Source organism: Perca flavescens, chromosome 11 (genome assembly GCF_004354835.1).
Source record: "Perca flavescens isolate YP-PL-M2 chromosome 11, PFLA_1.0, whole genome shotgun sequence".
In the NCBI taxonomy this organism is placed as follows: Eukaryota; Metazoa; Chordata; class Actinopteri; order Perciformes; family Percidae; genus Perca; species Perca flavescens.
This window is the reverse complement of record NC_041341.1, coordinates 18,683,583-18,702,011: the sequence shown is the minus strand read 5'-3', so window position 1 is coordinate 18,702,011 and position 18,429 is coordinate 18,683,583. Positions and strand designations below refer to the sequence as shown.

Below are 18,429 nucleotides of genomic sequence, written 5' to 3'. Positions count from 1 at the left end.
AGGGCTTCGCATCACTCCATTACATGGTTTACATTAGGATGACATTCTTACCCAGTTCCATGTACAATGAGTAAGTAGTGTTTATTCACTTTTCTGCTTCGAGTTTTAACACTGCATCAGCAGAGACACAAATTCTGTTATGTCAAATTTAGATGAAGACAATGAGAGAAAATGAAAGAAAAGGCAATTATAATCTTGCAGGCTGCAATATAATGAAGCACATACAGATTAATTTTGTTGCACTATTTTAGGCATGATTCGTGTTGCACCATGTCCATATCCTATTAAAAACGTTTCCCTTATATGAAAATGTTTCCTCTGTCTACTGCCTTTGTCTTTCTCCCACCAGTTTTCCCTCATCTTGGAATCTCTCGTCTGCCTTGCACTCGTGCTCTCTCTGGTAATGATGTTAAAAGGGTCAAATGCTTTCGGAGGCCTAGAGGGAGAAAAATGCTGAGTGATTTTTGGAAAATGGTTAACCATGCTGAGAAGTGTGGAGAGGGAAATACTTTTATGTTATTCATCTTTCTCCAGAGTTTAGTTCTCTCTTTCACACATGTATGTGCAGCGCATAGGTCAGTTGTATGCTTGTATATTCACTTAGTTCTGTGCATTTATGTGGTGTTCAGCACCCTCGAGGAAGCCGTCATTTTCGGTTTAGCTTCCTTCTTGTTCCTCTTTTTCCTCTCCTCTCGCCATACGATCCTTTCCTTTGCTCATCACTACCTCGCTGTCTGAGAATCTTCACAAGATTATAGATCTGTGGAATGAGTCTAAACCTCCCTCGGGGAGATGGGACATTGACTATGTAAGAATATTTATAATTAATTCATATTTTGCTGGCTGGAATTGCTTCACTTCACCAGCAAACTTTTTTTTACTTTCCCCAAAAGTTTTTGTAGAAAAGTCTTGAGGATGAGGACTTGCTGTTCATTCACACAAGCACACATTCAAAACTCCATAAGAAACACTTTACATTACATACATTACATTATTAGTCCATATTAATTTAGAAAAAGTTTAAAAGTCAGCAGGCCTGCTTCTGACAACAAAACAACATACCGGTAATTGATAACCTAAGCAAGCAACCCCACAACTGCTGTCAGATTCAGATTAAACTGTTGGTAAATCCTGATTGGTGCATGAAAATGTGTGACATCCAACAATTAACAAGGAATGTGTTTCAAAAACAATTAATCCTGCAAAAGCACCACTTTAAATCTTGTGTTTACTCAGAAGTTTCCTGACATAAATAATTAAGCATAAATAAGCATAAAAAATGACTAATCGACTAAAGAAATCTTTGTCGACTAAGACCCAAACAACCGATTAGTCAACTAATCGACTAAGAGGTGGCAGCCCTACTGTATATACGTGAATTGTGTAATTAGGAATGAAATCAAAATAAGAAGAGGTGATGGACAGCTCAAATCTCCACATTAGCACTTCTTCACACTGCTGTGAATGGCCTCTTACTTACACCCTGCAGTGTTTTTATTAAACACCTTTCTTGGTGTATAATGTTATGTGTCATAGAAGAGTGATGGTGTGAGTGTGCATGACTGCTAGTGGCCTCCCTGCTATTTCCAGTGAGAATAAGACACTGGCCACAAATGATTGGATTAGTATTTAACCCCCCTTCCACTTAGCATAATCCTTGTGTGTGTGTGTGTGTGTGTGTGTGTGTGTGTGTGTGTGTGTGTGTGTGTGTGTGTCTGTGTGTCTGTGTGTCTGTGTGCACATTTGTGTGTCTGTGTGCGGAGTCATCTGTTCCCATTGCTCTGTATTCTGCAGCTGACAAACAGCAAGGTCAGTTAGAGAGCTTGTCCGTGATCATTCACCATTATCTGACACGGGACGCATGTTTCCTGCGTCCAGTCAACAAGCAGCGTTGGAAGCGACTGGCAGCAAAGATGAGAGATGAGACACGGAAGGGGGAAGCCAAAGAGAGTGAGGGAGGGAGAAGGAGAGGGTTAGAAAGACATCCACGGTATGCAAAGATGGAGATAGGCGTAAATAATAGAAAATCCGAGGCCTTGTTCAAATATGGGCACTCGGCGATCGAGGTAGCGCAGCCAGACGTGAAAAAGTGGGGGAGGTTGGGGGCACAGGATTATTGTGGAAGGGTGGTGGAATAGAGTGATCAGTTGAAGGTCTGCAGGGTTTGGTATGTCATTGTCAGCCTTTCTAAACAGCCTGCAGAGCGATGGGCACTTTGAAGTTTCACAGAGCTGCTTAAATCCTGCCTGAAAAGATGCAGAGAACCGCGAGGCACCGAGAAAAGACAGGAATATAGAGAGAGTGGAGGGGCAGGAAGAAGGGAAGGATTGATGATGGGTGAAACATGCGGGACGGGAGTGAGAGTAATCAGAAGTAAGGAGGCAGCTTGTTTCAGGAGGATGACAAGAGACAGGCGAGCGGAGGAAAGCTCTTAGTGCGCCAACACACAGTAGGAGTAGTATGTTGTTTTTTGGGATGTATGAGTAATATGTTTCCAGCAGTTCTAGATGAGTAGCTGCCTGCAACAGGAGAAGCAGTGATGCAGCGGTACAGCTCTGACCTGATCAGAGCTGGATGTGGGTAGACCGGGCGCCACCAGATTAGCACACTGACATCACAGTGAAGAAAAACAGGGAACCAAAGTCTGAGTCAGAACAGATGGTTGCCTCTTACCTAATGCATCCAATAATATTCTCAGTCAGATTCAGTCTGCATGCTTCATTACTGACTTTCTGTCAATCTCAGTTTTAGGTCCAGAGTGTTTGGTGTTTGAAGGATTTCCTATGTTAACTGACTTTTTAAATGCCAGTGGCCAAATGTTTTGCAGGTTATGGCCTCTAGTTTTACAGCGGTGTGGTAGAGCAGAATGTGTTGTTTGCACATTTATAAAACCCTAAACAATTAGTTTGTTATTAATTATGTATAGTATATTTGTGTAGAGTTAGCATGAGGAGATGCCTTTTTATATTATTGAGCAAGACTGCATGAAAAATGTAAGCAGCGTGCATGTGGGATAATAATAAGTAATATAATTACAAATTCAAAATTATTAAAGAATATATTTAGAGCACTATTGACTCGGTTTATGATTTCAAGCCTCATATAGTATCCTTATAATATTGCTTTAGGGACATATCTGTTAGGGTTCAGTTAAATTCCAGTGAGCTTAACATACTGTTCTTTCAACTGCCATTACAATATTTTACAATTTACCTGCTTTAACTTAGACACAGCTGATTTAAAGATAATTGTGCCGCTTAGCCAAATAAAACATTTCCTTTTAACATGTCTAAATTGAACATGTCTAAATTTTAAAGTTAAAGTGGCCTTCACGATTAGAGTTTCATAATTTATATCCATTCCTGTTTAGTACTGTGGGGTCCTTTCAGTGAGCCATAAAGAATGATTACTTTAATCAGTTTTCACTTTGGTAGGCCACTGTGACTGAATTCAAATCCCATCCAATACCATCAAGTGAGGCCACACATCGGTTACGTAGGAGAAATCATAGATTTGTAAAGATTTTATCAGCTTATGAGTGGAATGTGTTTCAAAAAGCAAGCAATAGACAAAAGACCTGAAGCTCCAAGGGCAGGAAGAAAATTAGGACATATGATCCACAGACACACAAAAGTAATGCATTCTCGCGCATGTACACACACATACTGTACATGCATACATAAATTGACTCACACTAATAACAGTGAATGAAAGGTGGGGGTGTAGTGGAAGTGTAAGATAAAGTTACTATGAGAGGAGAGAGGATGTTCAAGTTAAAAAGCTGTTTTTGAATTATTAATGCCAAGTATTGTGCCCACAGACACAGCATCTTACAGAGTTTTTCTCTCTCTCTCTCTCTCTCTTTCTCTCTCTCACTCACTCACACACACACACACACACACACACACACACACACACACACACACACACACACACACACACACACACACACACACACATGTGCACACACAAACACAGCTGCAATCCCCAGTTGCTTGTGCAGACAGGAAACTGGGTACTTGTCGCTCTGTCTGGATTTTGGGGGATATGTGTAAGTGCTCTGTTGTCTCCGGCCGCAATGAGAGGGATGTTTGTAGTTGTTCCCTGAATGGTGAATGCTCTGTGTGTTCGTGTGTGTGTATGTTTTTAGTGTGTCAATGCAAGGGGTTGAGGCAAGATTCACATATGCTGTCTACCTAAATATAGGCTACAAAGCAAGATACAGAATAGTAATAATCAGTCTTCACTAGGGGTCTAACAGTAACTTTGGATTATTGTTCTGTTGTATGGTCTGCTGCATCAAGCAGTCATTTAAAAAAATTACAAGTGGCTCAAAATAAGGCTGCAAGACTGGTTCTTGGTTGTTCTTCGAGAACTAGTGTAGCAGAGATGCATGAACGTCTTGCTTGGCTGGTGGTCAAGCATAGACTATCTGCTAATATGTTAGGATATTTTCATAGAATTATTAACACTCGGATTCCAAAATGTCTTTATGACAATATAATTTACTATTCAGATATGCATTCACATTACACAAGAGGGGCGAATAGTCTACAGATTTCTTTACCCCTACCTAAATCTGATTCTATGAAGAGGACTGTGTTTTATAGGTCAATTGTGTTTTGGAACAATATTCCAGTTGGGGTTTGGGAAATCAAGGGGGAAAACTGGTTTAAAAAAAAGATTAAGACTATTTGTTTTCAACATTATAATATTGTCTGGATTGGTTGAGCGAGGTTGTATTATATGCTATGTTGTTTTGCATTATTTTATTATTACTCTAATCAGTACTGTTTGTATTGTAACTTCTTCTTGTTCTTTTATGTGTATTTATATATGATATTTTTGTGAGTAATTGTGATTGTAATTACTCACATACACGTTTTGTATGTATTGTTTGGACCCCAGGAAGAATAGCTGTTGTCTCGGCGTCAGCTAATGGAAATCCTTTTTAAATAAACAAATACAGTTTTTTACGATCACTTTGGCACTGATTTCAGAACCTTGACGTCAATTTTCTAAATTCTAGACACAAAACTCACAACCAAAATACACATTTTTCCAAACTCTAACACGTTTTTCAATTGCTTGGATACAATACACATAAACAAAAGATCATTTGTTCATTTAACAAAGATCACTTGTTCAATATGACACAACTTAACATCAAAGTACTACTATTTCAAAAAGCAATTCACACATTACATTTCAGATAATTGTCTATTCATTTCATTACAATCATCTAACTATCAATCCATACAACTACTCAAAATGATAAGTAACTGTTGCATTACTCTTAATACATGGTTGTATGGAAAGAGACAAACAATATTCCATGTTTAGATCATGAAAGTTTCAAGATACAGAGATTCATTGTCACCAGTTAGCGTGGAGCATGAACCAATTAGAATACAGTATCTATGGATGTAATATTTCATCATCATTCTTTAATGTAATGTACTACTGTTTACCAGACACTGTTTCTATGGTCCCATGTACTACCTTCACTGTACTGTACTACTGTTTACCAGACACTGTTTCTATGGTCCCATGTACCAACTTTTCAGACTATTTACAGTATTGACAGTATTGCAATGTATCAGGCCCTTGGAATTTCTTGTCCAATTCTTCCAACTCGCTACTGATGATTGAGATATATAATTTACAGTTGTGAAAAAATTAGGGCCCATGCTAAAGTTGACTAAAACGAGGAATACAAAAAATCATCTTTTGCAAATTGATCTTAATGCCTTAATTAAAAAAATGAGGAAAAATCCAATCTTTAAGGACAGCAATTTTCTTTGTGAAATGTTCTTCCTTAAAATACAGGGGGCATAAATAAGTACACCCCTATGTTAAATTCCCATAAAGGCCGGCAGATTTTTATTTTTAAAGGCCAGTTATTTCATGGATCCAGGATACTATGCATCCTGATAAAGTTCCCTTGGCCTTTGGCATTAAAATTCCCCACATCATCACATACCCTTCACCATACCCCCCACATCATCACATACCCTTCACCATACCCCCCACATCATCACATACCCTTCACCATACCCCCACATCATCACATACCCTTCACCATACCCCCACATCATCACATACCCTTCACCATACCCCCCATCATCACATACCCTTCACCATACCCCACATCATCACATACCCTTCACCATACCCCCCACATCATCACATACCCTTCACCATACCCCCCACATCATCACATACCCTTCACCATACCTAGAGATTGGCTTGGGGTACTTTCCATAAAATCATCTCTATATGCAAATGAAACCATCTATTAGACTAACTGAGGATCAAACCATGCCAATCTCTCTCTCTATATATATATATACAGTACAGGCCAAAAGTTTGGAGACACCTTCTCATTCAATGTGTTTCCTTTTTATTTTCATGACTATTTACATTGTAGATTCTCACTGAAGGCATCAAAACTATGAATGAACACATATGGAATTATGTACTTAACAAAAAAGTGTGAAATAATTGAAAACATGTCTTATATTTTAGATTCTTCAAAGTAGCCACCCTTTGGTTTTTGTATTTATATGGGAAAAACTTCCAATAATTAACCCTGACAAAGCACACCTGTAAAGTGAATGAATGCACAATCCAATGTTTTGAACATTGGATAGCCTGTGTTACAAGTGATGACTGTTTTGAGTTTTGTGTCTAGAGTTTTGAAAAAATCACATCAAGGTTCTGAAATTAGTAGCAAAGTGATTGTAAAAAACTGTAAACAAATAAACTTCAGCTCTCAGTTTGCTACAAGGCTTAGTACATGGCTCATGGTTCACTCCACAAATTGCTGGTTTGTTTAAAGAGAAGAACGTATGACAATTGAAGATTTCTTAAACTAAAAACCTGCAAAAACATTGTTTTGAAGTTTAACCTTCTTAGATACCTGTGGTATTTAGTTTTTATTCACAAAATGCAAATGATAAAAATAAAACGGCGTTAGTACAAGGTGATCCTTATAAAACTAATCTGAAGAGTAGAAAAGGCTTACATGGATCAAACTGAATTTGTAAATCTGGCATAGGACATGGAGGTATTTTGATAAAAGTGTTTTAACTTCTTCAGGTATCAGGTTTGACCTCTGACAGTACAGCGTTGATTTATATAATTATACTGCACCTTTTTGGCAAATGTTTTGTGTGAATGAAAAGAATGTATACCCTCTTAGACATATAATTGATAAGATTGCTTAAAGAATTGTGACCAAGATATGTACTACTGAGTGAGACAAAATTAATGTTGAAAAATATACTTGTCAGTGCTCGCTGGTGGATAAACCATTGAATGATATAACAACACTTTTTCTAAATGATCTGTACTGAAATTTCAGCCACCACATATGCAGATACCGATATTTCGGTATTGGTAATTATTATTAATTATGGATGCAGTGTTTATTTTCCTCTTCAAACACCTTTACTCTTTGCAGCTTACACTGACCTCTCTCCAAACTCCCAGATGCCTCTTACCTCCAGTGTAATATAGCTACAGTGTTGTCCCTGTTGTGAATGGTTAACATGTGAGTGTGTGTAATAGCAGTGAGCGTGTTTGCATGATAGCGGTTGAAAAGAATTGCTGTGAATGTTTCGAGTGGTTATTGGTGTTCAAAAATTGGGTGTATGTGTGTATGTGCACACCTCAACCTCAGTGAGCACTCTCCAGAATGCTTAGCTGCACTTGTCACGCTGTTTCTGTATTTCCTTGGAGATGGGGTGCATAAACTCTGCCAATGCTAAATATTTAAACTGCAGTTTTGTAACCCATGTTCTCTCTTTCCTCTCTCCCTGCCCTCACACCATCCTCAATCTCTCTTTTTTTTTCTCTCTCTCCATCTCTCTCACCTCACCTCCATCTGTAGCCGGTGTTGCCGTGGCTCAGAGAGTGGTAACTGTGCAAAGTGGACCGCTGGTACGGACTGAGGGCTCTCACGTAACCATCTTGTGCAACGTGACGGGCTACAAAGAGGGGGTGCAGCAGGACTTTGAGTGGTCCATGTACCTTCCATCAGCACCGGACAGGGAGATTCGCATCGTGAGCACGGCTCAGCCAAACTATGCCTACGCCGTGTACGCCCAGAGGGTCAATAGTAAAGAGATCTATGTGGAGAGGATGAGCGGTGACTCGGCTGTGCTTCACATCACCAAAGTGCAGGCCAAGGACCAGGGTCTGTTTGAGTGTTACACACCCAATACAGACGGGCGGTACCTGGGATCCTACAGCGCACGCACCAACCTCACTGGTGAGTCTCTAAGCACACACACACACACACACACACACACACACACACATATGGAGCTAAATCGGGGCCAAATGTTTTGTTCATTCAAAAAAAATATATATAGTTGAAAAAATAAAGCTTGAAATTGAAAATTTAAGTTTTGGTCAAAACTTGGAAAAAATAAAACCATGTATTTGAACTAAAAATAAGTGTACCAATTTTTCTTTCAGTTTGAATAAAATATAGATTCAATTCTGGAATTATTTTGAATAAATTATAAATTTTCATTTTTCACTTTTATATTTGTTTTCAGTTCAACATTTCATGTTTTCAGATTCAAAAGTTATTTTTTTTACGGCTTCAAAATTCTTTTTTTTACGGCTTCAAATTTTTTTTTTCGGTTTCAGATCTGTTTTTCACTTTCAGATATTTTTTTTTTCGGTTTGAGACTTTTGGCCCTGATTTGGCGTGGGGGCGTGGCTTCAACTCAGAGGGGCGTGGCATTACAGTGACAGCCTATCAAAGAAGGCAGAAGACTCCTCTTTCATGTTGACTTCAGGGAATGGTGTTACTGTGAGAACTATGACTGAATGCTTTCTATCCACTATATACATGTGATTTTTACTTAAACTGATGCCAGTGACAAAGTTCCATTTAAAAAAATGTTTTGGACAACAAATGGTACCAATTACATTATAAGAGCAATAAACTGTGCCAGATTGTGCAGTTCAGCAGGAACAATGACTTCTCCCACTTCCATGTATGACTTATAGCACCACAGTATTCACTGGCACCAGCCCACAGGTAGGACATGTGAAAGATATTAGCATTTTTGAATAGATACTTTGCGACGTTATCCCCTCAGTGGCATTTTTTTGTGATTAACACATAAAAGGAAAATAGGTGGACAGCTGGACAAAGCTGGCAATCAAGCATCGCTAGCACTAAAGTTAGCATTAACTAACGTTAGCTTCACACTAGCTGGTGTTTTTACACTAATTTCAGTGTCCAGCTCAAGTTTTTTTTACTTTAACGTGTATTGGTCTTTGTTAACCTCGGTTTGTCAGAATGACCATAACTTGACACTGGCTGCAGTGAAGAAGGTCTCCTTTTATAGAGTAGACAAATATGACTTTACATTAATGCTCTGACCTGATAAATTACGTTTTACACTATAACGTTACATGTAACAGCATGACAGTTATGCCTTACAAAATATGCCAAGTGGGCAAACTTTGAAGGCTTCTACCACAGCCTAACTTAAGTATCAGAATACACTAACTTGTCTTTTTGTATTTGTATGTCTTACTGTCTGTTTTCTGGACCGTGTGTGTCCGTAATAAAAGCTTTGATTGATTGATTGATTAACAAAGCGGACCAGGACAAGTTATGTTGTTTAAACGAACCATGAAAAGGTAACACTAGCAATGTTAGTTATCTATAATGTTTTACATTATATGTAGACCATTTACATTTTTATATTATATGTTTTATAATATTGTACGGCTGCAGGCAGCCACTGTCGAGTTATGGTCATTCTGACAAACAGAGGTTAACAAAGACCACTACACGTTAAAGTCAAAAAAACTTGAGCTGGACACTAAAATTGGTGTAAAAACACCAGCTAGTGTGAAGCTAACGTTAGTTAATGCTAACTTTTGTGCTAGCGATGCTTCATTTCCAGCTGTACACCTATTTTCCCTTTATGTGTTAATGACAAAAAATGCCACTGCGGGATAATGTCCCAAAGTATCTATTCAAAAAGGCTAATATCTTTCACATGTCTTACCTGTGGGCTGCGCCAGCAGGTTGCCTTGGCGGAGCGGACGCTATGCTGACTGCCGAGTGAATACTGTGGTGCTACATTCAATGTCATACATGGAAGTGGGAGAAGTCATTGTTCCTGCCGAACTGCACAATCAGTTTATTGCTCTTATAGTGTAATTGGTACCATGTGTTGTCCAATACAATTTTTTAAATGGAACTTTGTCACTTGCATCAGTTTATTAAGTAAACATCACATGTATATAGTGGATAGAAAGCATTCAGTCATAGTTCTCACAGTAACACCATTTCCTGAAGTCAACATGACAGAGGAGTCTTCTGCCTTCGTTGTTAGGCTGTCACTCATAATACCACGCCCCTCTGAGTTGAAGCCACGCCCCCCATGCAAAATCAGGGCCAAAAATTTGAAACCGAAAAAAAAAGATTTGAAGGCGTAAAAAAAATAAGTTTTGAATCTGAAAACATGAAATGTGGAACTGAAAACAAATATTAAAGTGAAAAATGAAAATTTATAATTTATTCAAAATAATTCCAGAATTTAATCTATATTTTATTCAAACTGAAAGAAAAATTGGTACACTTATTTTAAGTTTGAATACATGGTTTTATTTTTTCCAAGTTTTGACCAAAACTTAAATTTTCAATTTCAAGCTTTATTTTTTCAACTATATATATTTTTTTCAAATGAACAAAACATTTGGCCCTGATTTAGCTCCATACACACACACACACACACACACACACACACACACACACACACACACACGGGGTCCCATGGCAAAGTTGATCTATGAGCCCCTGTTGACCCCTCACACACTCTGTGAATCTTGCATGTATCCTGTTGCCTTTAATTACCCTAACTACCAATCGTATTTTCGATTACTATCCTGCCGCAGTTTGTTTGTGGTAATTTGATTAAACATACATGTATTTAGCTATATCCACAATATAAGCATAATAATGTCATTCAAATGAGAAAGGTATCAAAACTAGATTTTGACACCGGGCCCACTACACAAAGCAGGGCCTTGTGATTAAGTAAAAATGTAGCTCCTGTCTTGAGTTATTTCAATACATATTGTGCCTTAAAGTAGCAATCCTTAAGATTTCAGTTCTGGTTGATTTAGAATTTGTATTTGAATGAAAATAATGGAATTTGTACTGAGAGTTTAGCAGTCTAGCAGTCGAGCATAGACATAGAATGAATATTCTCTTTCGGTCTGGAGTCTTGTTGTCGATACATGAGCTTCATGTTTTCAGAATTGTGTGCATAATTACCTTTTTGTGTGTATACAATGGAGAATAACTGTAATACAGCATTCTTTCCAAGAAATTTCTCCAAAAACACCCACTTTGTAATATTGCAAATATATCAATATTGCAATACTTTAAAGTGCTCAAATTTTGCTCTTTGGCTTTTTCCCTTTCCTTTATTGTGTTCTATATATATTTTTTGTGCACGTTATAGGTTTACAAATTGAAAAAGCCCAAAGTCCACCCCAAAGACACTTACCATCTTCCAGAGAAAACACTGTTCACAAACTGCACCAAACAGCTCAGTTGTAGTCCAGCCTTTACTTCCGTGATGAACGTGCGTCAGTTTGTAACACATGTTATAATGCTCGCCTAGCTGCTAGCATGGCACGCCCTCATGCTCTGCAACTGACAAGCTAGCAGTACTTACTGCGCATGTGCGACTCCCAACAAAGATGGTACAGAAGTGCGATGCCTCACTCAGTAGCTAAAACAGAGAGCTCAACACACAGGGTAAAAAGAGGAGCTGCAGCAATGTGCAGTAAAACAAATATATGGTGTTTTCTGAAAATTAAACCACATAAACCTATTCTGGTACAACCTCTAAATACAGTTATGAACCTGAAAATGAGCATAATATGAGCACTTTAATCAGTGGGTCATAGGCTCAATCATCATTGTGTTACCTCCTTCATTGATATATAGTAATTTAAGAGACATAAAAATAGTTGAAATTATAGCTTAAATGTTGCATATTCAAAACAAATTTTCAACTCAGGCCCATGAAGGTCTGGGGCCTGTGTCCTATGAATTTAAATGTGGTAGAGTTTTTTTAAATCCATGTAAAAACCAAGGCATTAGTTGTATCACAATCAGATCATTGACAGTCACAAATAAGAAATCAATAACCAGAACCCATCCAAACACTAGCTGGGCCCTCTTTGGAAGGAGTGTAATGAGAGGAAGTGTTGCACTCCAGTTTCACACAAAGCCCCATCTATTCTGACCAGGGTTAACCAAGCTCTTTCCTATCTCTCTCAATCACACACCCCCCCACACACACACACACAAACTCCCATACCTCCTTCCCACACCTACTGAATTCTTCCCTTGCCCAGAGCTGTTTCAATAACGCACCCGGTGTGTTGGCGTGATGTGTGACTGTTTCAAATAGTAGCATTAGTTTCCGTTTTCTACTCCTGCCCGATCTCTCTCTCTCTCCCCCAGAGACATACAGATCTACCCAACAGGCCCGCACTACTGAAAAAGCAGCTGCCATAGATGGAGTTTGCATTCCCCTCATAACTCCATGCCTTTATCCCTGGCATGGCTGACTTCCCTCTCAGTGTCAAAGTGCAAACCAAAAGTTTGTTTGTTGGCTGAAAATTCAAGTTGTTTGTGACCCAGTGGATCCAAGTAACTCAGTGTGGGGCACTGTGAAAACCAAAAAGCCAATATCATTATGCTTTATGTTGGGTCTGCGTCGGGTCAGGCTGCAAAAACAAAAGTTATTGTGATCAATAGGCTTGGCTTTTCATTGAGTAAGTGTTATTATCAGGACATCAGCTGTTGCATTTTCTAGTATGAGCAGTATGATCTGAATGTGGAGCATGGCTCAGGCAGGGCACTCCTGATAGCACACAGTATTTATAGAAATGCATGTGCATGTGCGTGTGTGAGCGGAGGTGTTGAGGGACTGTTATCGGAGTCTTTCTGTGTCTCTAACCTCTTAACCCAGTTTCAGAGGTCAGGGGCACGCGGCAGATCTCTCCCCTCTTTTCTTTGCTGTGCTCTTGATTCCCTCTGTGATCCCCCAACAGCTGCACTCCTCCTTGGATCATTGTGGGCAAACAATACCTTGTCCTCCCCTCCCCCTTCTGTCCCTCCTCCCTTCCTCCTTCTCCTGTCTTTCATTCTGTCATCTGTCTGTCTCCATTTATCAGCCCTGGCCTCTTTCTATAATTTGCTCTTGCTCTGTTGTGTTAAAAAAAAACCTTGCTGATGCTGCCTTTGAGAATATGTGTTTCAAGGGTGATGTCAAAGGACAACCACATGCAGAGGAGTATTGCTGAGGAAATATGGGAAGGAAGGATATAAGATAGAAGGGCAGACAGAAGTGTATGTGTGAGCATGTATCTAGTGGTAGGGCTGGTTAGGTTAACAGTAGGGATAAAAGGCAACGCTGTAATCTGTGTCCTGAGTGCTGCATTAAGGCTTACTCACAGGGATGTTTTTCGTCCATTGTCACCTTTCTTTACAAAGAGCAGAGGGTTATTATCGTGGAACTTAATAGCTGCTGCCTGAGGAGGAGAAGAACAGTTTGTGCAGTGCACCTGGACACCGTTCTCCCTGATACTGTGACACTGTGTTTTCATGTGTTGTATTGTCTGTCAAATAGAATCAGACACCACTGCTGTGCGGCTATGTGGTTGATTAACTGGAAAGATGATCGCTCTCTTTGTATGGGTGCTTTTTTGAGGAAATAAGCAAACGGAAAGTCTTTTTTACCTTCTGTGATACTAAACTTAGATTAATCAAATGAAAATGTAGCCCTGCTCAGCCCTTAAGTGACAATACTGCCTTAGGCAGTGCAGTAATATTACACATGTGAGAAGAATAATTGGCTATCATAAATATCACAAATACTGGATTATATCCACTAAATCAGGGAGTGACACAGAGATGCAGGAAAATGATAATTTTGTAATACAGAAAAGGTTAGATTTGACATTTTCCCCCAAAATTTTGAATAGTGAGAAGGCAGTGTCTTAATTGCTATTAAGGATGCCTGTTAATGAAATATTGGCCTATATATTTAAAGCGTCTATAACTAATATTTTCAGAATAAGAATTAATCTGCATGTAATGTAAAACCTCGTAGTGACAAAAGCCACAGAGAATTATCACGCAACTCTGAATTTCCCCTTTGCTCTAAAGAGATTCATCACATATTTCAGTTCATGGTTTTACAGCCCACAACTGAACTGTTTTGGTTCACTCTCACTGGTCTCATCAACCTTGTTTCCAGCAACTGCGGGCGGTTTAAAAAAAAAAAGAGCTCACTGTACACTACCTGCTCAGCACCAAACTGCAGACAGACACAGTAAGAGACTAACTGATGAACACAGTGGAGCAGTAAGATATTTCCCTAAGGAGTTGGTGGAGACCAAAAACAGAGTTAAAAGTAGGGTGAATATTAGGTTGCCAGAAATACTACTACTTACTTTTAGCACAAACTGCCTGTAAAACCCCTCCTCTGTGTAGCCCCACGTTGCCATTGCATTTTGGATCTCTAGAGAGTAGCTTCACTATACATGCTTGAAGATGTGGTTCCACATTTATACTGCTTTACTAGATTGACAAGCTGAGAGAAGTAAACCAAACTTGATGTGTTCATCGTAATGAAGGAATATGTCTATCAAATGCCACAAAAATGCCTCAGTGTGGCACTTTTCTGTATTTGATGTGTTTTTGAATGACAGTTCTACAGCAGCAAGGCATGAGCTACAGCATACTGTACTGTGGCTATTTGGATACATTCCAAACTCCTGTTCTGTTTTTGTCCTTTGGTAATAGCAAAGTGGCACCTCAGTCTGGTGGACTGTGTGACCTGCGCAGAGAGATGAGTGTCCCTCTTGGTTAAATTGGCCATATTATGCTCATTTCAGGTTCATAATTGTGTTTTGAGGTTGTACCAGAATAGGTTTACATGGTTTAATTTTCAAAAAACACCATATTTTTGTTGTACTGCACATTGCTGCAGATCCTCTTTTCACCCTGTGTGTTCAGGTCCCTGTTTTAGCTACAGAGTGAGGCATCGCACTCCTATCCCATCTTTGCGCAGTATCTGTCCAATCTAAGTTTTCTGTTGCATGATTAAAACAACTTTGAAACGTACACGTTCCACCAAAACAAGTTCCTTCCGAGCCTATTTTGTAGCAGCACCACGGCTTTTCTCCGGTGCTTAGCACCACCTGTGAAGATTGTGATTGGTTTAAAGAAATTCCAATAAACCAGAGCATGTTTTCCTCCCATCCCCAAATGCTATGTGGAGTAACCAGACTCTCCTCCAGCGCGCTTTGGAGGAGGGTCTGGCAAAGCGAGACTACTCCTCCTACATATCAGATTGCAGAAGAAAAGGACAACAGCCTGACATGGCCATCATGGTTGTCCTTATCCTACGCACCAGCCTGTGTGTGAGCGAGTCCAACAGCTAGCAGAACAACAAGCCCTTGCTGAGACAAGTATCACACTGCTCTTGCTTATGAAGCTCCATTATACCCTCACTGTCCTAGAAAGCACCATCGGAGTCACCAGGCTGTCAGATATACAGATTTCAGCCTCCGCATTTGGCAGTAGTCATCCATTCCCAGTCCTGTAGTAATATACTGTTGTTATGGAGCTTGAGAACCAAAGCCTTGGTACATTTTCAAACTGAAGTATTCTTGCTTCTTTCTGTCATTCACTGCCACCGGACAAGAAAAAGGAAGAAAATGTTCATTTTTAGATGTGTGACACCTGAAAAAATTAGGTTTGGCAGCGAGTGGTTTTGAAGGAAAGAAAGTGAGATGGATGGTGCGAAAAGGCAGAGATGAGGACATTGAAAAAGAGAGCAATGGGGACAGAGACAGGAGTATTGGAAATGGGTAGCGGGGCAATGCTGAATAGTGTGTGACCAATAAATGATGAGCTCTTCCTCTTGACTTCAATGTGATTGGTTACACCTCCCCGAGGCATTACCCACAATACAACTGGCGCTATAGGGTTGTGTTTTAAATGGTCTCTGGCTGATGTGACTCCTACGGTTAATGCAGTTACAAACCACCATATGAGTTCTAGATGCAATTAGCCAGAACAAATTGAGGAGACTAAGAAAGAGACAGAAGGAAGAGGCTAGAAATGCTAGAGACCTAGGAATTTCAATTAAGGAAGAAGGAACTTGTTTCGGCGAATCATTTTCAGAACAAACCACAAAGTACAACATTTCTCTAGTCACACTTTTCATTCTCGTTACATTTCTGGCCTACATTTTATTTTCTGTGGAAAAAAGGAATCCATTCACCTGATGAAATTATGACCCCACTGTAAGCTGAAAATCTGTGCCTACCCAAGGTCAAAATGTAGTTTTGTGTGTTTCTGTTAATGAGTTGTTTGCAAAGGGGGCAAAGAACAAGTGGATTTTTCTAAGCATAGCTGAGCCTGTGCACTGCTAAACATACAGAGTAAGAGTGGCTGAATCATGCTTCTGCTGAGCTCAGCGTTGTGTGTGTGTGTGTGTGTGTGTGTGTGTGTGTGTGTGTGTGTCTGTGTGTCTGTGTGTGTGTGTCTGTGTCTGTGTGTCTGAAATGTGTCTCTCCCCCTGCCTTTCTTTTCACAAGGGAGCTGGCGCTGCCAAGTTGTGCTCCTCTACTTCACTTAATGAGATAGACCGAATGTGGAGATGTCATCTCGCATTCCATCTTTTACACTGGGTGACACTGGCCCCATATCCCTCTTCTCCATGCTCTCTCATCATCTGAATCTTGCTCACTCCATCAATCCAAAGCCCCAGAGTCGATTCAGTCTGATCCCCCTCCTGGGCCCTCCAGCTGGCGTTGGTCATGCAGGTATATGGGTTTGTCAATACAGCTGCTGTTTGAGCTTCATCACAGGAGACGAGGGCACAAAGGTGATTGAAGCACATAGCAGAAGATTGTGGAGGGAACTAGTGATTGACAAAAGACAGAGGAGGTTGGATGGGAAGGAAAAAGATGAAAGTCTTTTTTAGCTAGGCAAACATATGGGTGAAGCCTTCGTTGACAAAGAAAGATATGGTCTGATGTACTGAAAGAAAATAAATAAGAGAAAGTGTAGATGAATATACAAGGGAAGTTGTATCTCTGTGTCTGTTGGTATTGATTGGGAGCAGAGGCCCGTGTGTGACTTTAGCATTTTATCTCCCTTGTCTCTCCTTGCAATGACACTTCCAGCTTTTCCTGCTCGCCCTCTCTCTGGCCTTACCATCACATCTCAGTTTCATTTACGATTACATTCCCTTCTCTGTCTTTTGTGTATGTGTGTGTGTGCGTGTGTGTAAACACATGCTGGCGATAAGCTGCGGACCAGGCAGGACTCCAAATGCAAAGAGATTTTATCACTATATCTGGCTTGCCATTTCCTTGCACATCTCATCTACTTTAGCGGAGAGGGCTTTCTGCTCAATAAAATTATTGCCACTCGGACACACCATACAGAAACACACACATTCACACGCATAGAAACACAAACACAATCATAGTCACACAGTGTAGCGAGCTGTCAGTCAGGACAGATGTCACACACGTAATTGAGTCTGAGAGAGACGGTGTTGTAGTGCTCCCATCGGAAGACATCCTTTCTACTAAACCTCACTGAAGAGGGCTTTAAAAACCCAGCGGATGACTGTGGTAGACAAGACAACTGCTGAATAGAGCATCTATGAATAAAATGGCGCTGTTGAACAAGGGCCAACCAGACACCTTTTTTGGTAACGTAGGGCAAGCTGTGCATTACCTAATGTACATGTCTAGTATGGAGACAACCACAGTGTGTTTTTGCGTAAATGTGGGTGGGAAAAACTAAATGTATTCCAAGTTTGACATCTATACATCTATCATCCTCATAGGGCCTCACAAAGGCTGTAGTAAAGTTGGGGCATTGAATCAAATAATAAATTGTAATCAAATTAGAAATTATGCGTTTTGGAGGAGCAGCTACATTTTAAATTTACTCCCGACATGTAATCATCACAAAATGGTCAAAATCACATCTGGCTCCCTGACACTAGATACTCCAATTCTCTGGAGTGCCATCTGCTTGTGACTTAGAGTGACTTGGAAACACTGAACAAACACATTCAGGTAAAAGGCAGTTTGGATATTATATAGACAAATGAACTATGTATATTGCCAAATTCAAAGAGGACCACAGTGATGAAGCTACAAGTTTTCACAGGTCTTGTGGAAAACCTACCGATCTCCCTGACACCTATAAATACATTTTCAAAAAAAGGGACCCGAGAACAGTCGGACACAGACCCTGCGCTATCCGATTATACTGAATATAAATTGGACTTGGACAAACTTAGGTCCCGGATTAGGTCTTGGATACTAGAAACC

General features: G+C 39.8%; 1 protein-coding gene across 1 annotated transcript in view; it reads left to right on the top strand.

Moving 5' to 3' along the window:
- igsf3 (immunoglobulin superfamily, member 3) overlaps nucleotides 1-18,429 on the top strand; it is a 71,221-nt gene that overhangs the window by 12,527 nt on the left and 40,265 nt on the right. The window contains exon 2 of the mRNA XM_028591261.1: nucleotides 7,895-8,275. Coding sequence (XP_028447062.1) covers nucleotides 7,895-8,275 — 381 coding nt within the window. The remainder of the gene's footprint in view (nucleotides 1-7,894; nucleotides 8,276-18,429) is intronic.